This window comes from Danio aesculapii, chromosome 15 (assembly GCF_903798145.1).
Source record: "Danio aesculapii chromosome 15, fDanAes4.1, whole genome shotgun sequence".
Taxonomy (NCBI): Eukaryota; Metazoa; Chordata; class Actinopteri; order Cypriniformes; family Danionidae; genus Danio; species Danio aesculapii.
In genome coordinates, this window is record NC_079449.1 from 41,210,830 (window position 1) to 41,237,205 (window position 26,376).

General features: G+C 35.4%; 1 protein-coding gene across 1 annotated transcript; it reads left to right on the forward strand.

Annotated features, from left to right (window-relative positions):
- Nucleotides 1-26,376, forward strand: meis3 (myeloid ecotropic viral integration site 3). The gene is made up of 13 exons (XM_056474289.1): nt 1-265; nt 596-682; nt 2,538-2,677; nt 5,139-5,313; nt 8,889-8,939; nt 9,032-9,082; nt 10,607-10,756; nt 10,844-10,952; nt 16,537-16,682; nt 18,335-18,411; nt 18,601-18,659; nt 18,743-18,829; nt 24,984-26,376. Exons 2-13 carry the CDS (start codon nt 671-673, stop codon nt 25,172-25,174), a joined length of 1,248 nt encoding a protein of 415 aa, XP_056330264.1. The 5' UTR covers nt 1-265; nt 596-670; the 3' UTR covers nt 25,175-26,376.

Sequence of the window (26,376 nt, forward strand, 5' to 3'; positions counted from 1 at the left end):
GTGTGTAATGCGCGAGCGTGTGTGATAAGGAGGTGGGGGTGAGAGACCCCGTTGTGTTTTGACCCCCTAAACAACTCCCATTCTCCATCTCTCACTCTCTCTCTGGTTTAAAGCTCCATCGCTCATCGCGGAGAGACGCATTCGAGCCCAACGCGTCGCTTCATGGACATCAGCAGCGCGAAAAGGACGCGACATCATCTCAAACGCGCCGCTAATGCTGGATACTCGGCCCGGTTCACGCTTCTGCTGCTACATTCTCATTAAGGTGGGGTATATTCACTGCTCGTCTTCTCATCATAGTCCACTATATCCATAACATTATACTATGCATAACATGTACGTGGATTAATTATCAAATTGTTATGGATATACGTAATAACATTAGTCATTTCGCTTTTATTCCAGAGTCACACGCTGTTATTTAGGTGGATACTTTTAAAGTGAAAAGCAATCTTGTCCACTAGTCTTATGTTTGCTCGCATTTACACTAAGATGCTCCAAAATGGAGATGCTTTAGAACCTGAATATAAATACTGGGAGCTACATGTTTATGTTCCAGTGCATGCTCAGGTTGTAAGATGTGTTTATGCTTTAGTTATTGTAGAGTATCTCCCGGTCTGACGTGTGTTGTCCTCCGTCAGTGAGTGTGTGAGCTCGGCTTCCGTATCGCATGGATAAGAGGGTAGGTGCTGTTTATTCCCTGTCCTGGTGTATTTTTCTTGTTAGTTTGATGCAGTAATGATGATTAATTAATCTGGGCTGCAAACAGCAAGTTAAAGTACAAACAAAAAGTACATTTTGCAATTGTTAGAATTTTAGCTGTCAATATCTTATATCATCACACTAATAAGCACTAGTCAGTTTTGTAAAACTTAATAGTTCTTCAGTATAGCACAACCAAATAAGAAAAAAATGCTATCAATTACCTTTGATTAATATGTTTTTATGCAGGCCTATATTTGCTGTGGAAGATATTGTGTGCATAAAGGTGCTTTTATAAACTCAGCTGCACAGTTTTATCCATGTTAAAATCAATTGTGTATTCAGAAAATGAATAAAAAGGCATATATCAGATGGAGTGGTGTATAAAAATCACATTCAGGCCCTAGAAAGGCAGATGAAGTCGGTAAGTAGGTCAACTTTTGTGCTACAGTGAGCGGCCAAATGGAAATTCTTGTTGCGTTCCGTGCCTTCTTAGAAATGATAGTTATGATCCTGTTAATTTGGCAACAGTCTATTCAGCCTCAGACGTAAGATCTTGTATTTGTGCCGGCAATAATTCTCATTATGAGTAAAATAATTCTTAAAAATTCAATGCGCATGGTGCGTTTATTGTCAAAAAAACCCTGCAAGGTTTATAGTAAAGATGTGCATCATTTAAATCCAACATAGATTAATTTGTGTATTTTTAATGATCAATATTTTGTTTGAGGCTTTACGTTTCAGTGCAGTACACATTCATTTTTTCATTTATTTTAGAAAAAGGAAAGATGAGGCATACTGTAAATAAATTCTGATCATATTCTGGTCATATTCAAATATGTTTGCTTAAAATAATACATTTGCAATAATAAACGGCACTTAATTTTATTTTTTATTTACATAATAACTTACATTATTAATGCAATGTATCTTAATGTGATTTTTTATGTGACTGCTTCTTTATGCTTATAGCTCATTTTGAAAACATGGGTAATTATTTTAAATTTTAGTTATTTTAATTATTAGTTTCTAATGATTAGATTCACAATAAACATTTCAGAATATTGTTTACTGTTGAATATGCTGTCAGGAATATCACAGCAACCCAGCTTAAAAAATTGAAGACAAGTGTCATCTAGTGCACTAAAAAGAAGTAAGAAGTGAACGGAGAACTTAAATGCTACAGAAAAGGCTGATTATTTGCAGATGTCTAGAATGTTTTCATTTGAAACGTACTTTTCAGTGGCTTATATTAAGTAATGTTATTAGTAATGATTGCAGCATCCACCTCAGTAATAGGTGAGCGGTCATTGGAAATGGCTTCGATGAAATTTATAGCTGTGCAGTCAGATTTTCTTTCTGATTATTGATTATTTCACAATCTGGCGCACAGTTCTTTTTTAAAAATGTAAATAAACTTTCATTGCTTTGCCTTGCCTTTTAATGATCTTATCTGAGTATGTTATTAATCAGAAAGCTGACTGTAAAACCAGCTAATTTGTACAAAAGTGAAGGCTGGATAACTTCATCTATTCGTATGTAACGCTGTTAATTATAAATCAGTAGGAAGGTTTTTTTTTTTTCCCCGGGTGAGTTGCTTGGCACTCTGAAAAATCGCACATCAAAGCCTCCCCGCAACCAGCGTTTATTAAGGAGGAGATACAATTAGCAGTGACTTCAAACAGCCTCTCGCTAGTTCACTCAGTCAAATGTACTGTCAATCCTGTATAAACCTAAAAGTGAAAACAAATTTCCCACACATGGTGCATCTCGCACTAACATAAGGCTATGTTTAATATTTTTAATTTGGTCTTCTGCTATCTCTGCGCATCTAGTATGAGGAGTTGGTGCAGTACCCAGGCTCCGACGCCATGCCTGTGGGAGGCTACAGGGACACCATGAGGTCACTTCCTCCACCTCACTATGGCCACACTGTGCCTGACTCTCTGAAACACCACCGGGACCAGATCTATGGGTGAGAGTCAGGTTACTATAACCATCTGTTACAGTAACGTGGATGAGAATGCTGCACTATTTTCATTTATTTGTCAGAACTTGTCGTTTTAGCATCATGTGAGGTCAAGTGATGTTTGTCAGAATAAAACACATTAATATACAAAATTATTTTAAACAAATAATATTTATAGTTTTTTACAAAAGACACATATTTAGTTAAAAATAACACTTTACTGGAAGTTCAAAATTGTCACCGCACAAGCCAACATAATTTAGTATTTTCTGGCTAGTTATTTCGTCACCTTAGAATTATAAGGTTCTATTTTACATTTTTGTCAAAATTGAGTTATTGACATATTCTTATTAAATGACAACTTATTTACATTATGGGATGTTTTTTATAAGTTGTTTACATTTTAAGACTTTTTAATTAAAAAAACTAATTTTAAACACATGTTTACTATTGAATGCAAAAACTTTGATGCTCAATATCTCAAAATCATTCAGAACGCAGATAGAACCTTATAATTCCAAGGTGACAATTTTAATACAGTGTTTACAAACTAATTGTTAGGGCCAGACAGAATCTGCAGACATTTTTTGCTATTTCTGTGCAGATTTTTGTAAAAAATCTGTGGATTTATGCGGAATGATTTTGGAAGTATCATAACTAAATACTTAATATTTAAAACCAAAAAATAATACCTTTTTAAGTTTTATTTAATGTTTACAATGCAATTCCAATTAGATCCACTTATTTAATAAGCAAAGCAAGTCTCTCATATAATATATATTTACTAAAAGACAGAAAATATTACTTTACAAACTGTATTGTACATAAATCATATGAACATTTTCATATTAGTCATTAATATTACTTAAATTAATTAAAAAACTGAATAAATATACATTTACACACATTTACTCAAGTAAATAAACACTCGATGGGCTAAAAATCTGTGGAATCGCAGATTCTGTGTGGGCCTACTAATTGTTCATTCACCAGTAAAACATATTTTTGCGCAACAAGCAACATGAAATATAATTGCAAATATATACATATCATTTTCAGACAGATTTACCATACCAGATGGTCTGATTAACAGTCTGTTCCGAAACCTGTTCCAGTACTGGGCTACTCAGACAAACATTGCACTTTTTATTGTTTTGATTTAATGATTTAATATGTTTCTGCAGGTTTCACCACATTAAATTTAAGGCTTTTTAAGAAATTTTTTAGACCATTATGAATGAAATTTTAGACACATAAAGGGCTAAAGGCTAAGGAATTTTTTTTAATGGCGCGGAGGGAAAAGATTTTTATTTGCCCTATCAAAAAAATTATTATAATTTAATATTTCACACTAATAAATTAATAATAAAAAATGTAATATTTTAAATATTTCTTAAAAAAAGTAAATATTTACAATAGTGTAAAAACCATCAAGCTCTACTTGTATCCTTACATTTTTCCAACATAAACTTTCTTTAAAAAATAATAAAAAATATTACTTTTATTATATTATTTAGCTTAGTCCCTTTAAATAATATAAACAAATATAAACAAATAAAATATAAAGAAATGATTTGAAAGTTTTAAAAAGCATAATAATATAAATGTATGGACAACAATCTGTCCAGGTCAGTGTCCTCAGCAGTATATACATGGAGCACTTTTAAACAAATGTTATTGTAAGTAAAATAATTAAACTATTATGATAAATAGAGTTAATAATTAACTTTATGAATAAAAATATTAAAGTTTTATTGAGATGATTGTTGGTCATTCTATGGATTTTGGCCAGATTGGTTAGCAATACATGAACAAAAGAAAATGAAGACTTGTTTAAAAAAGATTTAAGACTCACAACACTTATTTAAGACTTGTCAACATTTTTGATTTTGGGATTTAAGACATTTTAAGACCCCATGGAAACCCTGTTTAATAACTCATTTCTAATAACTGATTTATTTTATCTTTGCCGTGATGGCAGTAAATAATATTTTACTTGATATTTATCAAAACACTCCTATACAGCTTAAAGTGACATTTAAAGGCTTAACTAGGTTAATTAGGTTAACTAGGCAGGTTAGGGTAATTAGGCTAGCCATTGTATAACTATGGTTTGTTCTGTAGACTATCGGAAAATCGGCTTAAATAAACGAATAATTTTGACCTTAAAACGGCTTTTAAAAAATTAAAAACTGTATTTATTCTAGCCGAAATAAAACAAATAAGACTTTCTCCAGAAGAAAAAATACTATCAGACATACTGTGAAAATTTCCTTGCTGTTAAACATAATTTGGGAAATATTATAATAAATAATATAAAAAGAAAAAAGAAATTCAAAGGGGGTTTAATAATTCTGATTTCAACTGTATGCACTGTTACACAAAAACAATTACTAATATTAGCTGTTTTGTAGTTTCTTACCCTATAGTTTTGTCTTACTTTGAACATATGTGTGTTGATTTGCAGTCATCCTCTGTTTCCTCTCCTGGCCCTGGTATTTGAAAAGTGTGAACTTGCCACTTGCTCACCACGGGACTCCACCTCCATGTCAAACTCCGCCCACCTCCCTGGGATGACCAATCACAGTGATGTGTGCTCCTCTGACTCGTTCAACGATGATATTGCAGCCTTTGCCAAACAAGTGAGTCACTCAAGGCCATCACATTAAAGCCAATCATAAACTAGAAGGATAATAATTCATTCATATTCTTTTCAGCTTAGTCCCTTTATTAATCAGGAGTCGCCACAGCGAAATGAACTGCCAACTTATCCAGCATTTGTTTTACGCAGCGGATGCACTTCCAGCTGCAACCCATTACTGGAAAACACCCATACACTCTCATTCACTCACATACACAACGGACAATTTAGCTCACCCAATTCACTTATACCACATGTCTTCGGACTTGTGAGGCAAACCAGAGCATGCGGAAGAAAACCCATGCAAACATGAGGAGAACATGCAAACTCCACACAGAAATGCCAGCTGACCCAGCTGAGGCTCGAACCAGCAACCTTCTTGCTGTGAGGCGATCGTGCTATCCACTGCGCCACCGTGACGCCCCTGATAATAGAAGTATAATAAAAAAATATGGTCACACTTTACAATAAGGTTCATTAGTTAATGTTAATTAATAAATTTACTAACATGAACAAACATTGAACAATACATTTACTATAGTATTTGTTCATGTTAGTTAATGAAAATACAGTTGTTCATTGTTAGTTCATGTTAACTCACGGTGCATTAACTAATATTACCAAGCATGGACTTGGATGTTAATAATGCATTAAGAAATGTTCAATTAAGATTAATAAATGCTGTACAAGTGTTGTTCATTATTAGTTAATGTTAGTAAATGCATTAACTAATGAATCTTATTGTAAAGTGTTACCAAAAATATATTAATAAGTTATAATAAACTCAGTATAGCTGAGTAATCCATATACATGTAATGTTTTATCTGGACAATTCTTACAAGACAAAATTCTTGTCTAACAAAACATCTGACTCAATTCAACTAATTCTAAATAAAAGGTAGTCTATTCTAAATTTTAAGACAAATACAGTACGTAAACACACATGTGCATCTGGGATCTACAACTCATTATCACAGACTAGTTCAAATATTTAAGGCAACAGTCTAGTAGTGTTCACTTGAGAGGGGTCTGGATGCAGACCTGATGCAGTGAATTTGAGCTGCATCCAATGCTTTTTAATGCGCTCACCTAACTCCACCCCTAACCCTAGCCCTCACAGTGACGTCACAACTCCACTGAGATATCACTGAGATATGCAGTCTCAGCTTGCATCATCAAGACTGCGTCCAAATACTTTTGGTTCATTCATGGCCCTTTTCCACTGAGTGGTACAGTATGGGTCGGTACGGGTCACCTTTATGAGGCTTGCGTTTCCATTGCCAAAAGGGTACCAATGGTCGTGTAAGACAGAAAGTTGACGTCATTCTCGCTCGAGGAAATGTCAAAGTAAAGCTGTACAGGTCGTTCTATATATCATATGAGAAGCTCTTCTCACAAAACAGAGGCTTTATACACATAAATACTCGTTTATACTGTGTATAAATGTTCATGACTAACCTTTCTATGAACATGATTTGGTTATAACTGCAGATCAATGATAAAAATAGCCTACTGTAAAGTCTGCAATTATATAAAGCAAATAAATAAATAAAAAAATGCAACATATATGAACACATACAGCCCCTTACAGTCTCCGATATGTAACTAATTACAGAAAAACTACACACAGCATACGTTCAGTCCTTATTTGGCTTCAAAAACACACAACATAGACCACAGTCAGTGGAAACCTTCATCTGTATCTTTAATCTTCACCAGCACATGTAACCTCTGTTAGAGAGTAATTCCGTCATTACCAAGTTCATAATAGTCCAAAAGGTGATGATAATAGTTAAACATGGCAGTTTGTTCATGTTTTAGGTTGCTGAAAGAATCATTTGCTCCTTTGTTTTTTTAGGTTTTTTCACAGTTCACTCTCGCGCTTGTCCGTTTCTGAAAGGATCGGATGTCAGAAGCACTTTAATAATCACGCACATGTTATTATCATCAGCTCAAGAAGTTTGTTATTTAATAAGCTTTTGTTATATGCGGATGATGCAGCAATATTTGTGTCTCATGAGAGGAGTGAATTTATTGAAAACGAAATGAGTAAACAAATTGAGGAAGTCTCTGAATGGATTTGACTTAATAGATTGTCCTTATATTTGGGTAAAACTGAATTTATTTTATTTGGTTCAGCTGCGAAACTAAGAAAATGTGTCAGGTCAGAGAGAAAAGTAGGGGATTAAATTATTACTCCAAAACAGGAAGTGAAATATTTTGGTTGCGTTTCAGATAGTAATTTGACAGGTGAAAAGATGGCTGTTATAGTCCATTCAAAATTTTTTAAGTTAACAGACAAAAGTTTTTAGCAAGACAGGCAGAGCTCCTAGATACCCAAACTTTAAAAATTTTAGCAAGTGCATTAGTGCAGCCATACTCTGACTATGCTGCAGCTTTTTGGTACAGCGGTAGTTCTAAAAAAAGAATTGCAGACAGCCCAAAATAAGTTGTGTAGAATTGTTATGAAAGTACCTCCACTGACACATTTAAATAATGAACATTATAGCCAAAGTAATTTTTTAAAAGTTGAGAATAGGGTAAAACTTTTAAAATCAGTGATGGTTTTTAAGATTTTAAAGAAAATGGTCCCAAAATATTTTCTTAATTATTACGTTCTAGTTAGTGAGATACATTGTCATTCTACAAGAGCGCGTAGCAGGGACATTTACCCATATAGATTTAAGAGTGAATCAGGTAGAAATTCTTTTTTGTGTACTAGCTCTGCTGCTTGGAATGTTTTGCCCACGATTTTTAAAGAGATTCGAATTGAAAGTGTTTTTAAAAGGGAAATTAAAAAGTGGTTGTTTTACAGTTGAAGTTGAGGACTTTATTGTGCTGAGTTGCTGAGCTGATGATGTTTGCGTTCCATTTATGATTTGCTCGTTCATTTTAAAAGAATATCAAGGACCACAATGGAAATAAGCCTGGCTTATTTTGTGTACTCTATCCTCGACAGTTTTTGAAATAATGTATCAATTGGTCTAACTGGACTTGTTTGTATATTTTTGTTAGAATTGTCAAATAAAATCAATCAATCAATCAGTTTCAAACATAGACGCGTGGCGAGGTCTCTGGAGAAAGTGAAACCGCTCACACTTTTAGACAGCCTCTTAAAACAAAAACAGGACAAGGCAGATTTTGTTCTTCTTGACGACAAGGTTTGTTTGACCATTGCTCGTTATTATATGTATATATTATTACAGTGTAATGTCTCGGCTGTGTTTTTAAAAATCATGGCAGTTTTTTTGTTTTCATTCTCCTGGCTTGTTGCAGGAGCGAGTGACGTATTGCTGTAAACCAATAGCGTTTAGCTGTGCGTCTAGCTCTGCCTTTTGGTACCCTTTTATCATGCTAGGTACCCTTTGCAAAGTGTACTTAAAAAGTGGTACAATATGGTTCGCTTTTAGGTACCCTTTGACAGTGGAAACGGCCCCAAAAGCATACAGAACCATACCGTACTACTCAGTGGACACGGGCCATACTCTTTAGTAGTAAAATACCGGCAGAACTGCATAGACATTAAGCATCAAAGCCAGTATCTAATGTTTTTTTTTCTTTCTGCAATTCTCTTAGATTCGATCAGAGAAACCCATATTTTCATCAAATCCAGAACTGGATAATCTGGTAAGACACACAGCACATGTGATTAAAAAAATGTTTTCATGTCATTTTGGAAAAGTTGAATCCATTTATCATCCAATTGTCTCTTTTAACAGATGATCCAGGCCATTCAAGTTTTACGGTTTCATCTATTAGAACTAGAAAAGGTATTTTTATCCTAAACTATTGACCATTTTTATTACTGTATATCATTATTTACTGCAATTGTTCATCGAATCTCATTTACGCTTGTCCAATTTCAAATGTGGCATGATAGGTATGCTATTAGCTTAGCCCCAAAGAAGTCCCCACCTGAACACCCCCCCCCTCTCTCTCTCTCCCTCATGGATTATTTGCAAGGCAGTTACATTATTTTATAAATGATTAATGGTTAACAATGCATTCATTGAACAATGCATTTGTTCAATTTTACACACTGTATGAACAATATATGAAGAGTTCAGATGCAAAAACCTCTAAATGCCGTCTTAAGTTTCCATAGAAAATGAACATTTTTCTCAACCTCCTTTGTTTATGTTTAAATATTTCACTTTAAAGAACAGGTAAAGGACTTATTCTTTGCCTTAAAAGTGATATTACTGAGCATACACACAGGAGCCTGATAAAAATGCTAATTTTAGGGGATCTAAACTCTAAATATATACATGTTTATAAGTGTAGTGTTATTAAGATACTGGAATTTCTAAATTCAATACCTTGCAAAATATTGATATTCAATAGGCTACTACTTTTGATATAATAAAATTGTATCAAAAATCGTAAAAACTTCGTTTACTTCATTAACTTCGTTACTACTTTAAAAATCGTTTACTTCAAATTTCTTTAGAGAGAGATTTTTTCCCCCCATTTTCTCTCAAAATAGGGTGATGAGGGCATTGTGGCACTTTTAATGCCTGTTTCATTCATACTGGGCGCTGTTGAGCAAAAATGACATATATGCCTCACAAAAGTAGTAGATTTCGTTACAGAAATCGCTAATATAGATGAAGGCATCCAGCTATTGATGTAGTTGAATGAATGAAAAAAGGACCTGAATAAAAATAAAAAAGCTTTAATTGACCTTTTTCACGACTGCGCCAGTAAATGGTCTATATGTGTTTTTCCAGCCATCTTAGGTATTTTCATAAAAGTAGTCGATTTATAATCCGATGCTTACTGACACAGCATGTTACAGACTATAGTTATAATTAGCCTCAAAATAATAAATTAATGACGAATAAATGAATGCAGTGGTGGGATTTTTTTAACACTTGCCATGTGACAACAGTCCCACTCCCACCTGCCAGTAAAAACTGGTACTGCTGAACAGCTGACTATTTAAATACCCGACACAAAAGCTGCGTTAGCTGGAATGCGCGTGATGTATGTGGTGATTTTAAAAAAGTTTAGTTTGGAAAACTAAATAAATGTCATACAACCTATTTTTTTTAAGTGCAACATATTCGAAAAGATTTCTTTTTTTTCAGTACATCAGGGGCTTAAGCCCACAAAGCCCCCGCCCCATCCCCCCTTTCGCAAAGCCACTGCCGTAGAGGGAAAAGGTGTACCGAGCTTGTTTTAAACATGGACATTTCTTCTTGCAATATTCTTAGCTTTAATTGTTTGTGAAAATATAACATGAACATCCTTTCAGAATCATTGATGCTGATATCTACTCTTGTCTCTTGAAGGTTCATGACCTCTGTGATAATTTCTGCCATCGCTACATCACCTGTCTAAAGGGTAAGATGCCCACTGATTTGGTGCTGGAAGACCGAGAGGGTGGATCTAAATCTGACATGGAAGATTTCACTGGTTCTTGTACCAGTCTGTCAGAACAAGTGGGTCATCAGGCAGCTAATACCTATCAACAAGCCAGTTATTTTCTCGTCTTATGTGTCTGATTGTGTCTGTTTTCTCTGATCTAGAATCAGTCTTGGTTGCGAGACCCAGATGACTGTGTGTCAACCCCCTCAGGGACCCCCAGTGCCTCCTGTGGGCTCAACTCACACAGTGTGGAGAACTGTAGTGATGCTGGTATGTGTTGTTTTACAATGTTCTAATCAAAATCCTATGTGAATTTTGTTGTCTAGGGCAGTGTTTCCCAACCCTGTTCCTGGAGGCACACCAACAGTACATATTTTGGATGTCTCCATTATCTGACCCATTCATTTCATGTTTTGGAGTCTCTTCTGATGTTATGATAAGATGATTCAGGTGTGTTTGATTAGGGAGAGGTTGAAAATGTGGACTGTTGGTGTGCCTTCAGGAACAGGGTTGGGAAGCACTGGTCTAGAGAGCCAAATTTGCTAAAAGCTTGCACAAGGCAAACCTTTATTTGGTGATAAAAAGCTACTGTCAAGGCTTAGTAAAGATAGGCAGTTAAAAATCTGCAATTTGAGTTTATTTGAACTTATTTTATTAAGATTAACCCCTTGAAATGTACCACCCCATTTTCAGGAGGGTCCCATAGTATATCGCAATCACACAATAATAACACAAGAAATACAAATAACATAAGACCAACGAATCAACAAACATTAACAGAAGGGGTAAAAGCATCATAAGATTATCAGAGGGGAAAACATCACATAAAATATACTACAAAATATACAGATCATTCATTCATGGGAGCGATTTGGATCCTATTTTAACGTCAGGAAATTTCAAAAAAGAGACTTATTGTGTTTCTATCACTCCAGTGTCCACACTATACCTGCACACAGCTCTGTCCAAACAGCTTCCACAAGATGATTTTCATGATAGGTGCCCTTTAAGGGAAAAATAAAACTTATAAATAATAATTCAAAAACAAAAGTTTAGCAAACCCCACTGTCTATGGAAAACAGTGTCCAGACAGATGTACTGTAGGCCCGTGGTTCCCAACAGGGGGGTTGCGGCCCACAAGGGGGCCTCAGTGAGCTCTGTGGGGGGTCGCATCATATTTTAAACATTTTTTTAGCAGTGGACAATTAGGAGAATGATCATGTTGCCTTTATCATGTTAATTTTATCCCCTGGCTGACCAAAAAACAGACAAATTTGTAATTCGTCCTCCACATAAAAGACAGTCTCAGGCCCCGTTTACACTAATACAATTTAGTTTTAAAACAGTGTTTTAGATCCACGTCCACACTAGCGTTTCACCCAGCGTTTCTGAACAGCTCTGCGTCTAAATTACACTGCTGAAAATGCACATCACGTGACCACACACACACACTGGCATGCACTGCAGCGCGCTTTTAGTTCATCTACCCATATGAGAGCTGTACACGTCAGACTGTTCATCAAGGATCAACCGTTGGATCTAATCTCAATATATTTGTCTATATCTAACGACATATTCTCCAACTTTGGTCTTTTATATCTATTACTTGTTCTCAGGTAACGTGTTTTGGCTGAGTTGAGTTAATATATTAATTTATGTAACCACGTCTACTGATTCTGCATATTGACTGATTGCTTGCCTTTATTTACTATATTGTATAAACTTATTGTACGTTATACTTTTATAATGGCCATTATTGATTATTAAAACTGATATTCAGCAAAAGTGAGGGTATGTTTCGTATTTTCAGTGAAAATGAAAGGAGGCAGTTATGTTATAGGCTCCGTTTTGTTATAAATATGCATGAAGATGACGCTCATATCAATATGTAGCCACACAATGCCTCAACATTTTTGTTGTCTGTTAAGTTGCTAATATCAAAATGAAAAGGGGCAGTTCCCTAAATCATGTTTTCATTTTATTGTTAGGATAGTGAAACAACGTAGCCAGGGTGATGTGGATGAGGTTATAAAGCACACTGTTTCCTTTAGAGATTTACCTGACCTGTCCTCGTGAGTTTGTTTTCCATATCAAACTTGCGAAGTCTTTCGAAGGAAAGGAGGCAAGACTGAACTGTGTGTGGGCTACTTAATATTAAAGAAAAAGCCCCAATCAGCCCCGCCTCCGTTTTCAGTTGTTTCCGTTTTCCCCCATCCACACCAAAGAGCATAGAATCACCAAGAGGCGACACTCTAGTGCGATTTGGGAAACAGCCACTAAATGGCGCAGCGGCCATTTTGGAATGAAAATTTCAATAGAACAACAGCATATTATAAGTCTGTAAAATAAACGATTAAAAGTGCTGATGATTGTGATAGTAAGTGTTGTATTGTCATCTTTCAGGTTGTATCTCAGCTTTAATGTGCTCTTTAAATAAATAAATCAAAAACAAACCATCGTGACAGCAATGAGATCCAATGGACGGCTGATCGCTTTCACTCTAAAATGGTTGAATCCGGGGCTGTTGCTGGGCGCTGCTGTGGCAATGGAATGTTTTATTGAGTGTCGCCTCTAGGTGATTCTAAGCTCTTTGTCCACACTGAGACGAAGCAGCAGCATTTTCAAATGAAAACGGCCTCTTCAGCGTTTCCAAAACGCTCCATTTCCGGCACTCGAAAACTCTGGCGTAGTGTGGACGGATGGCGTAACCGTAGCAAAAATTATGCGTTTTTAAACGAAAACGTATTAGTGTAAACACGGCCTCAATTATTCGCCTTTAGCAGCTAATAGTAATGACCCAAGCATACTGGACCCAGGTGAGGAAGCTCCAAACATTTCAGGTCGCAACGCTAGCAATACTGGAAACAAAAAAATACAGGAAATACCAAGATAGTTACCTGAACTATGGTTTTATTCCATTTTTTTGAAGCAAAGAGTTCCTGACCCAGCCACAGTGCATTATCTGCATCAAAGTTCTTGCTAACGAATGCATGAGGCCGTCCAAATTAATAAGACATCTGCAGACGACTCATCCCAAATACCACGACAAGCCCAGAGAAAAAAGAATTGACACACACAGGGCCGGAGTGGGACACCTTTTCAGCCCTGGAGTTTCAAGCCTTAGACCGGCCCACCTCAGTTCACGGCTGATTAGATTACAATAACGTCCTTTCCAATTCCGTTTCTAATGACACTATCACGTCTTTTTGAGGAAAACCGCTGCTTTAGAACTTCAAATGTTCAACAAACCAAACAGTATTATATGTCTTAACAATAAAAATGAAAAAATTAAAATAAATTATTTACTCAGGTGAGGTTCGAACACAGGTCGACAGCGTCGCAACAGAATGTGCTGACCACTGGGCCACAATGGCTTAATCTTCTTTTCCCTTCTTTTTATTTTATTAATGTAGTGAATCATCTGATTTTCATTAAGCAGGTGTAATATTCATTAATATTAATTATTCGAATTCTTATATTCACTAAGGTGCCGCTGTTTGGGGTCAAATGATAGTTACATCATCATTGCATTTTGCTCACGGGGCTGCGAGAAAATAAATAAAAAGAGCGGAGCTGCGGTAAAATAATGAATAAAAAGAGTGAGGCTATGGTCAAATGAATGAATAAATAAATGAAAAAAGTGCGACTGCTGAGAGTGCATGCAGCTAGGGACACCGGCGCTCATGGCCAAAAAATGGACCAGACCACAGGGAATTTTCCCAGTCCTCCTGATTAGCCAATCCGGGCCTGGACACACACCCAAAATGAGATGAGGGACATCACAGCTACTGACAAGAAACTGAAAAATATCATATACACAGTTGCTGAAAAAATCTCCAAACCAAAGAAAGGGCATACGATCGCAGAAACTTTGAATTTGCCATGCGCAACAGGGATTGTCAAGGAATTATTCGGAGAGAATGAATTAAAACAACTGGCCAAGATACCATTATCATGTAATACAGTCAACATCGCAACAAAGAAGACATGAGGGATCAGCTTTGTGCAAGACTTGAGGATGATATGCGTCTTGCCTTGTCAATGATCTCTTAGTTCTGTGTCCATGCTCACCGTATTTACCCTCAGTCACTATTACCTAAATTAGTACACTTATATAGTCCAATTAAAGGACTGAATGAAAATTCGATCACTCAGAACACAGGAAAGGATAACGTTTTGTTTGTGCTTTGCTGGTTAACAAATCATTCAGATGGATTAAAATGTCTATTTCTTTAGTCAGACCCTGTTATAGTTATTTTAGCAAACTGTCTGTTAGTAACGAAACAAAGTATTTTGATTTCTGTCATCTATTGTTCATTTTGTAATACATTTTCACTGCCTATTTGTGTTTTCACTGCAGTTATTTTACGTCTAATTCTATAAATTCATGTTAAACACTATTCTGAGACACTGTTCACAGCTAAAAAATGGTGGTGAAAAATGGTTTTGTGCTAATATAAGAGCAGTTAAAACAGATCGGTCAATTTTGACTGGGAACACTAAAGTAAGGGACGGGATGTGAACACGACAAGAGGGTTAAAATGCAATTTAAAGGAAAGATCAGAATCAAGCCATACTCCAAGATACTTAATAGTATCAGCTTTATGCAAAGAGATTCAGTCTTTACATGCACAAGAACAGCTTTTTAGGTTTTGTCTAATTAAATAATGTGAATGATATATGATATATGCCTTTGTTAGAGTTCCTATTCAGATTTAAAGGTTATGATAGGAGAGTATTTCTTTGAAACAGTGCAGTTTTCACTATTATTAAACATCCAAAATGTGTAACTCGTTAGATGCTTGAAAGGTTAGTTGTAGGTGTTTAATTTGCCTTGCCTCAAGACAACTTAATACAAATATATTGATTACCAAGCCACATTATCACATCGGTCAGAAAGGCTGCGACATCTGTGTTCTTCAATTTGAACCATGTTATCAGAATTATCGCTTTATTTTGATGGTCCGTTTGTTGAGTTTAAGCTTCATTGCATCCAACTAATTCTCAGTAGATTATAATCAAATTTTTTTTCTATTTTTTTTCTATTTTTCTATTTTTTTCTTCTTTTTTTCTATTTTTCTATTTTTTTCTATTTTTTTTTTCTATTTTTTTCTATTTTTCTATTTTTTTCTATTTTTTTTCTATTTTTTTCTATTTTTTTTTCTATTTTTTTTCTATTTTTCTATTTTTTTCTATTTTTTTCTTTTTTTTCCTATTTTTTTCTATTTTCTTTCTATTTTTCAATTTTTTTTCTATTTTTTTTCTATTTATTTTTCTATTTCAATTTTTTTTTTTCAAATTTTTTTTTTTTTTTAAATATAGAAGTAAGTAGTGAGTAAGTAGTCTATTAAAAAAAAAAATATATTATCTGTTCTTTGCCCTGTCTCTGTTATCCTGTTGCACTGTAGAAGCTCTGTCACGAAAACAAATTCCTTGTATGTGTGAACATACCTGGCAATAAAGCTCTTTCTGATTCTGATCCTGATAAGTAGACGGTTAGGTTGGGGTTAGGGTCACTGTAAGTTGACATGTACTTGCAAAGTTTCTTATAGTCAGTTAATGTCTGTTTAGCAGCAGTATCAACGGATATTAAGCAGACAGTCTACTAATACTCAAATGGACCATCAAAATCAAGTGTTACCGAATTATCTGCAGAAGTTTCCACTCCCATAAGCATTTTCACAGGATTGCATTAACTTACTAATTTGCCTTGTTTTGTAAATCTAGCATGCATAGTGCAGCGGTAAATTTGTAAATGATAGTATGCTACACTGCTGCATCTTTAATTCAGTGACTGGCACTTTTAATCCCATCCAGGATTATATTTAGATGCACGTGTGTTGGGTTTTATCAGGTGATGGATTGGATGGAAGTGTGGCTTCTCCCAGTACAGGAGAAGAAGATGAAACGGACAGAGAGAGGCGAAACAACAAGAAAAGAGGAATCTTTCCCAAAGTTGCAACAAACATTATGAGAGCTTGGCTCTTTCAGCACCTGTCGGTAAGAAAGGCAACCAATTCAGTTATAAAAACACACTTGAAAACAAAAGAAATGTATTCCATAGTCAAAATAGCCACACAGAGATTTACACGCAGAAAATATGAAGTTAAGAAGAAAACATTCTACATAACTATAATAAATGCGCCATCTCTGGTACTTTTGGTTACAAAACCTTTTATTAATATGGTATTACATAGTATACTGGCACATTGTACATTGGCAGCTAGCTAACTGTATTTACTGTATTGCACTGAAGCCAGGCACTGCTTAGTACCTAGATGGGAGACCACATGGGAAAGCTAGGTTGCTGCCGGAAGTGGTATTAGTGAGGCCAGCAGGGGGTGCTCATCCTGTGGTCTGTGTGGGTCCTAATGCCCCAGTATAGTGAAGGAGACTCTATACTGCTCAATGAGCGCCGTCTTTCGAATGAGATTTTAAACCCGACTCTGTGGTCGGTAAAAATCCCAGGATGTCCTTCGAAAAGAGTTGAGGTTTAACCCTGGCATCCTGGCCAAATTTGCCCACTGGCCACGGTCCATCAAGTCCTAACCATCCCCATACCATAATTGGATTCATTACTCGGTCTCCTCTCCACCAATCAGCTGGTGTGTGGTGTGCAGTCTGGTGCAATGTGGCAGTCTGGTGCAGGTGGATGCTGCACACTGGTGGTGGATGAGGAGATTCCTCCAATGTGTAAAGCACTATATAAATGTAAGGAATTATTATTATACCATGGTAAATTTATATAAAGGTGGATATTAAACTAGAATTTGGTTTTGAAAATGGTGGCTAAAAAGCAAATAACAGAGCTTAACAAAATATAGCAAATACAACTTAGAGACAAAGGAGGAAAGCATAGAAAAAGAAGTTACAAAGTTGGAAAACTGACAACTTCATTAAGTCAATAACTGTGAAATATGAATTGATGAACTCTTTTAATGGTTAATATTGCATAGTTGATTGCAGCTCAAATGAGCAGAGCTTAATGTGATAATGAGCATATGGCGTTTGCCTTCGAATGATGCTTCTGTAATTACAAATAGCAGAATGTGCAGAAGTTACTACTAATAATAAGAATTTAAAAAAATCATTTGTAATAATGGAGGTTACAAATGACTTGAATAAATAAAAATATAGTGTAAAAAAATCAGAGGATGCAGAGTGTAACTGTAAACCAATAACAAATGTTGTGGAACATGTTAAGAATACATCCATTTTCATGTTTAAGGCAACAAAATAGTATCATAAATTTTGAATAATTAAATTGTAATTTATGTGAATTTGTGGTAAAAATATTTGATATTTTTAAGTGTCATTAATTAAAATTAATTAATGAAAAAAAATAATAATAAAATAATATATATATATATATATATATATATATATATATATATATATATATATATATATATATATATATATATATATATATATATATATTTATATATATAATATCAACCAATCAGATTCAAGAACTGTTGTGTATATATATACATTTGCTCCAATCTCTCTCGCTCTCTCTCTCTCTCTCTCTCTCTCTGTATATATATATATTGTATGATATTGTATGCATGAATTTGTGCTCTCACAGGTCACACTGGTAACCTAAACATTCTTGATTGTTATATTAATAGCATTTTGTTCTCTCTCAGCATCCATACCCATCTGAAGAACAGAAAAAACAGCTCTCGCAGGACACAGGTCTCACCATACTGCAGGTCAATAACTGGTAGGTAATGAAGTTTCAACCAATAATGAGCATCTCCCATCATGCGGATCTATTCACAATAATGAACAAATGTGGGATTTTGAACTACTGTAAAATGGGTGGGGGCATTCGAAATATTGTAGTTGTATTAACGTTAAATGTCAGAGTAAAACATGTGGTTGTTTTGTTAATGCTGCTGCTTCCATTAAGGTTTATAAATGCCAGACGCAGAATAGTCCAGCCAATGATTGACCAAACAAATCGCTCAGGTAAAATAAAGTATATTGTATATTTTTTTTGTTTATGACTTTATTATAATATACCGAATGAGTATTTGTGTGCATTTTCTCAGGCCAGAGTGCTCCGTACAGTCCAGAAGGGGCAGCACTAGGAGGATATGGTTTAGACGCTCAGTCCCATTTAGGTTTAAGGACCACAGGTGAGAACTGCTTCTTTTCATTTTAGTGTGCATTTGTGTACATTCATAAATACATAACTACACTACCAAAACATTGCTCTTGCAAAAGAAGATTCAATTACAACCAAATCCATGCATTTTTATCAAACTAAATATTATGAAATGATGTTGGGTCAAACTTTAACATTAAAACATTTATACAAAGAAAAAGTATCACTTATTAAGATTATGAAAATTTGATACTTAATTGAATTTCTTAAGGCACACAGCAAAAACAAACATAATGTTGGTCAATACATATATATATATATATATATATATATATATATATATATATATATATATATATATATATATATATATATATATATATATATATATATTATTATTATTATTTTTTTTTAATAAATTTTTTTTTTTCACTTATTACACTAATTTTGCTATAATAAAAAGACTCAAATGCTAAACTAGCTAAAATGTGAGCACAGTATATAATAATATTATAGTAAAAATATATTATACAACCCCAAATCAAAAAAAGTTAGGGCAGTACGGAAAATGTAAATAAAAAAAGAAAAATAGTGATTTCTAAATTCACTTTGTCGTGTATTTTATTGCAGACTATACAACACACATTATTTAAAGTGTTCCTCGTGATTTTTTGTGTTTTATATTTTTTTGCAAAATAAACTCATATTCCAATTCTGGTTCTTGCAACACATTTCAAAAAAAAAGTTGGAACATTAAAGCATCGTTTAAAGTTTTCGTTTTTAAAAACCATGTATAAGTGTACACGTGGTCTTGCCCCTAAAGTAGTCTGTGAGTCGGTACATAAATTCAACAGTAATGGGGCGAGGACTAGAGGGGCAGTAAGTGGGAACTGTACAATCCGCAGATGCAGAACCACTGTGGGTCAGTCATTCTTTTCAGTTAAAGGTTCACAATCAGTAAGCTGAAAGAATGGTTGAAATCTTTACAGCAATGTGAAGATTAAGTATTATTCTTTCAGGTTGGTCAGGTTTACATTTCTCTTTATGCAGATTGACTTGCATTTTATGTTCTGTATATACTATACATGTTTGTTGTATTGTGTTTTATTCTTGATTGTTTTTTTTATTTTTTAATGTAAAGCCTAACCAGGAACGAGGGCTGCAAATTAGCTTTATGCTATATGCCCTATGTACGCAACATCGGTTATCTTTGTATAACAATGTCAAGTGTATTGTCCCTGTAAAATAAACAAGCAAACAAAAAAGCAAACAAGCATTTACCACTTTGTACTGTTGCCAATCGTTTTCACAACACTTAAAAGATGTTTAGGGACTGAAGACACCAAGTCATGAAGTGTTTCGGGTGTCATTTTGTCCCATTCTGTCTGCAAACAAGTATTAAGGTGGGCAACAGTACGGGGTGTTCGTTGTCACATTTTGCACTTCAAATGCACCAAACATTCTCTGTTGGAGACAGGTCGGGACTGCAGACAGGCCAGTACCTGTATCCTCTTCCTCAGGACTTTGTAATGTGTGCAGAATGTGGTTTTGCATTGTCTTGTTGAAATATGCATGGGCATCCCTGGTAAAAAGGCAGCATATTGTGCTCCAAAATCTTTATGTACTTTTCAGCATCAATGGTGCCATAATAAAAGTGCAAGTTACCTTTGCCAAGGGCACTGACACAACCCCATACCATTACAGATCCTGGGTTTGAGACTTGACAGTCTGGCTGATCCTTGTCTTTTTTGGTCTGGAGCACACGGCGTTCATTTCTCCCAAAACATACCTAAAATACTGATTCATCTGTACACGCTTTCACTGTGTGATGCTCCATCCCAGATGCCTCAGAGCCCAGAGAAGTTGATACTGCTTCTGGACACTGTTAACATAGGGCTTCCTTTTGGCACAGTAGTTCTAACTGGCATTGGTTGATGTAACTATGTATTTTGGTACTTGACAAAGGTTTGCCAAAGTAGTCTTTAACACATGTGGTGATAGTGGGACAGCCTGAGGGATCGAAGATCATTGTAGCTGCATTTTTGCTCTAAGCCGCTATCTCGGTAAGGGTAAACAATGACGCATTAGTCCGTTGTGAAACCTTTTCTCATCATTTATTTTTATCACATCTTGTGCCGTCAAATCAGTGAAATAGCTCCATTGTTCCTTCTTTAGCACCCGTCACCACATGACGTCAAACTCACAGCCTGAAAATAGTTTCCTCTTAATACAATTATTATCAAATGTAAACTTAATAATAATCATATCATTCTATCAACCTATTTAATCAAAATATAATAATAGAAAAATAAAATGGCTCCAACAATCATGGTTGTTCAGCTTAGGCTTGCACCCTTGTCCTTTACGCACTGAAATTCCTTCAGATTCCTTGAATGTTTTAATTGTTATGTCACGGTTCGGTGAGGGGAAAAAGGGGCGAGGACCCAAGTGCAGGGTAAAGTAGTATTTATTATAATAATACAAAAATAAAAAGGCAAAAAACAGCAAAACAAACTACCCCGTGGGGTAAAACATAACTATAATGCATAAGACTAGTGCTAGAGCAGGAACACAGGGGGAGTATAGACGACGAACTGGCACAGGACAGCAGACATGAGGAGAATATAAGCAGGAGTAAATCAACACACAAACAGATGAACATAATTAACTAATAATGGGTTAACAAGGGGGGTAGGACTAGACGATAGACGATAGAGCACCTGACACAAAGAGACAACACAAGCCAGGTGCTCACATAAAACAAGACTAGAACACGCAGCCAATGAGAGAACTCATTAACCGCGTGTTCTTATGACAAGACAAAACAACACTGAAGCACACAACAAAAGCACGCGACCAATGTAAACACAGAGCCACGTGCTTTGACAACAGACGCAAGACACAAGCACACGATAAGTGAAAACACCTTACCGTGCGCTCACACAAATGCAACGCGCATGTTTCATCTCAGCGCCAACCAAAACCGAAACCAACTAGACGGAGACGCTGAGAATGAAACAGCGCGATGCTGACAGAACAAACACAGAGTACAAGAGCGCGCGTCCCAAACACCCAGACAATGACAAAACAACTGCTCGACCCAAGAAAACTCGAGCCAAGCACTACAGGACAAGACAAAACAGAGCTAGTGTCCGGACTCTGCCACCAAAACAGGAATTTACAAGACCAGAGTGGCAGAACCCTGACATATGCACTGTTGAAGGTGGAACATCCAAATGTCTTGCCATCTTTCTCTGAGGAACATTCTTTTTAAACATTTCAATAATTTTCTCACATATTTGTTGGCAAACTAGCGATCCCCGGCCCATCTTTGCTCCTAAAGGACTAGACCTTTCTAGGATGCTGCTTTTGTACCAAATCATAATTACAATCACCTGTTGACATCACCTGTTTCTAATCATATCATTATTTAACCAATTTAAGTTGACCAGACAGAATATTGTCTTCGTATTGTCTGCAATGAAATACAAGTCAAAGTAAATTTAGGAATTGCTACTTTCAGCGTTTTCAATACTGTCCCAAGCTTTTCTGATTTGGGGTTGTAGTATATTAGAATTATTAATATTATTATTAAAATTAAAACTAAAAACATTTAGTTTAATATTTGCTTGAGATAGGTAAGGACAACTTTGGAAAGACTTTAAACACTTAACACTAAAGACATTAAAGACTTAACACTTCACCCAAAAATGTAAATTAGTCAATAATTTATTTAATGTATAGACATTTTTCTTTCAGACCAACATAGCTGGAGTAGTATAAAATTGTAATCTGACTCTTCTATGATGTATAATGATTTGGGTAGTGGCTGTTTTTTACAAAAGCCTACAAAAACATATAAATCCAGTGTAAAGCTAAGCCATATGCCAACAGGGGGTTTACACATCTCTTATGAAGGGGATGTATGTGTTTTTGTAACTAAATTTTAGATGATTTCAGATCACTGACTTCTGGCAGCTACTGAATGCATGTTCAGGGTTTCTGCAGATATCATAATGTCAGATTTAAGACTTTTTAAGACCTTTTTAAGACCATTAGGTATTAAATTTAAGACCTATATTACAATATCAAAAACACGCGCACACACATAAAGAGAAACTGCAAAATCACTAAATTAGTGGTAAAATAAATGTATATAAATTGAACAGTACTAAAGACAGGTTCGATGCACCATTGAACTACAAAAAAAAAACAAAAACATCTTAAGGCTGATTTATACTTTTGCCTGGCGCTGCATCGCGCACTTCACGAAACAGACGAGGCTTTTATACTTGACGCTTTCGCCATTGAGATATTCTTTTAAATGACAGGGGCGGTCAAAAGAAACACACAGTTAAGTCAGACGGATAAACAGAGAAATAGTAAGTTTATGGAACTACATCATATCATTAATATCATTGAAGATTTTTAAACTAATTGCTTTTTATTATTTTTATAATTTATTATAATGATTATAAAGACTTTTATAACCATTCAAGATTTTTTAAATCAAACTTTGATGCATCTCTTGCTTTTGTTCATATCTCGGACAGTTCTACCTATTAAAGTAAATATTAATGGCAACAGAAAATGGGTTGCTTTACAATTAGATTTATTATGGCAAGAATAAAAGCAACAACAAAAAAAGTACACTTACTAAAAAATACTGACGGTTTTTTATTTTTCTTTGCCCACTCAACAATTCACACATTACTGTCTGGCTAGTTTCTGTCCACTACTTATGAGCTAAAAAGGCAATAATAGTCCAACATTCCTGACCATTATGACCAAATAAACTGATAGGTTCATATAGTCCTTTCCAGTAAATAAAGACATAACTTGTTAGATAATTTTAGTTTGTATCTATTAAACTGTTTTAAATTCAAAATTGTAATATACACATCAGTGTAAAACATAAGAATGGTGAAAAAACATATTCTGTAATATTAAAACCACATGGGTCTCCACGTTTGCATGGCCTATTTTTTTGTTTTAACAAACTTATTCCTCAGGTTTTTCCAAACTTTCCTCCTTTCCCACTGCTGTTGCAATTTCTAGCCAAGTATTGGTCATCTGGTTCTCCCTGATCACACATGGACGGATCATAACGATGTTTGTACAGTCGTACCTGTTTCTGACAAAATCTCTTCAAACTGTTTCATATTCAACTCAAATTAAACGCGGCACCGCGCGAACTGTTCACTCGAGTCTCAAAACATTTTGTGTGCTCGGCCGGCCGAAATCATAACACGCACCCAGAGCGAACCTCCAACACAATCTCACGGCAATTCGTAACTTTTTGATTTAGTGGCTAATTCGTACAAATTCGGACAAGTACGATTTGCTCATCCACCAGTGATGGTTGGGTTTAGGGGTGGAGTTAGGTACCACGCCTCCTTTTTAAAATCGAACAATTTCATACGACTGAACTCGTACGAATTCGTACGAATTAGCCACTAAACTGTCAAAACGTAAAATACTTACGTTTTCTCGTGAGATCAGGCTGGAACCTCCGCAAAAACATCGATGACGTCACATTCGCCGTGCGCACTGAGTTCAATAACCTAAAGCTGATTGGCTATTGCATGTTGGTCTCATTTGTAGTTGTAATAGCGCAAATTACATCTGGACTAGTGAAATTAAAAACTACAACACCACGAAACCAAGCAACAACAACAAGAAATGTTTTTAAATGAGCATTAGATGTAGCGTTACACGGACATCGGAAAAATAAGACCTGTGCAAAAATATTTAAGACCTAGAACAGCGAATTTAAGACTTTTTAAGGCCTAAAATTTCGATTTTTACATTTTAGACTCTTTAAGACCCCACGGAAAACCCTGATGTTCTCGACGATTGCTTGACACCTTTGACTTGACATATCACGTTACATAATATTTGATATAATATTATATAATAACAGCAAGACAACTAGTTTTCTTGTTTGTTGTTGTTTTCTGTGATAAACAGACCGTGTTTCCACGAGATGGGTTCCAATAACTTCCATTACAAATGTATCTCACGTCATGCTTCTTATGACATATTGTAAAATCTTTTTCAAATATGCAACATTTTTTATTTGAAGAATTACTGCGTCTGTTTGCTTGAGATTTGCTTGATTAAAAAAAAAACATATTATTTAGCTGGTTTTATTTGTTTTTCACTCTGTCTTTCTTCATTTCAAGGACTTCAGGGACTGCCATCCCTACCCACAGATTACCCCGGGGCACTTCTGCCCCAACCTGGATACTCTCACGCAGGCCCATCCTTGCACCCCTACCCCGGCCCACACACTGCCATGCTGCTTCATCCACCCCCTCATAGCCACCCCAGCGAAACCCTCATAGGACAAGGCCTTGACATACATGCCCACTAACTGAGGGATGGAAGGGTACATTGTAATCGGACTTTGCAGTACCACAGCCCACTACCCTCAGCAAACCTTCAGGGCATCACCACGGTCCACACAAAATGACTATGAGAATGTCTTAAATGCACTGACCTGGCATCATAAATGTATCATAATGTCCATTTTATGCACTCAACTCCCTTCCAAATGCCTGACAGACTTGTTACATTCCTTATCAACATTTATTACTATCATGTCATTGCTCTTGATGCACTGTACTCATTTAAGTATTTACTGCGTTTGATTGGATATACCCATGTCTTCCTATGGCCTTAAGGGCGAGATGAAATCTCCCTTAGTCTAACATTAAGGCCTTCATTGCCTTTCTTGCCTTGCCTCCGAAAACCCTTTTGAGGAGCACAAACGGAAAACAGCATATACCTCCTCATTCAGGACTCAGATATATCAGAAAGTCCTGAAATTGTCTTCTGAGATAAACAACTGCACCAAATCCTGCTGAACATGGTTAATAAAATGTAAAGGGTGGAGCTCATGAAACATGACCAGGTCGCTTTCCCTCCCCAAATCTAAAGATTTTTGCACAGGAAACCTATTGAGAGAAAATTGATGTTATTGTTTCTTTTCTTCAGATAATTAAGAAACATATCCAATGATGTTATTTCCTCTCACTGTTTATTTAGTTTTCTTATAAATTCCCTCTTTTCCTCGGTAAATGAGTGTAATACAGTAACAAGAAAAAGATTCTTTTAAATTTGAAGGGAAATCGAGGTGTTCTGGTTGAGTTTTGTGAGATTCACCCATTAAAGTCAGCTAAGAGTCTTTGTCTTCCTAGCTTAGGGACATTTGCATTTCTTTCGGTTCTTCTGTTAAAAGTGATTATTTAATATAATTTTTTTTGTATTTATCTGTTTTAGAAATAAGGCTACTAAAAACGGTAAAATGACAATAATCTGAGTGCCACGTTTTTTTAAAAGATCTCCATTTGATAACAAAGTGAATATTTTCTTCAGTTATTTGAAGTTTATGTGAATGTTTACCTGCTACGGTCCTCAAAGGCACGTTTTTGGTTTGCTTTAAAGGACCTGACTCATACATCGACAAGTCATGCGATTTCAGCCCACTATACTGATCCATTAATGAACACAAATAATCTCTGATTACACTTTTTGGAGATTTTGTTGGAAAGCAATGAACTTAAGTCTCAGAAA

What these genes read in the sequence shown, in the direction of transcription:
- meis3 (XM_056474289.1), top strand. An exon ending in GGAGAACTGTAGTGATGCTG is followed by an intron (nt 10,953 to 16,536) that starts GTATGTGTTGTT and finishes GGGTTTTATCAG; the next exon opens with GTGATGGATTGGATGGAAGT. An exon ending in TTTAGGTTTAAGGACCACAG is followed by an intron (nt 18,830 to 24,983) that starts GTGAGAACTGCT and finishes CTTCATTTCAAG; the next exon opens with GACTTCAGGGACTGCCATCC.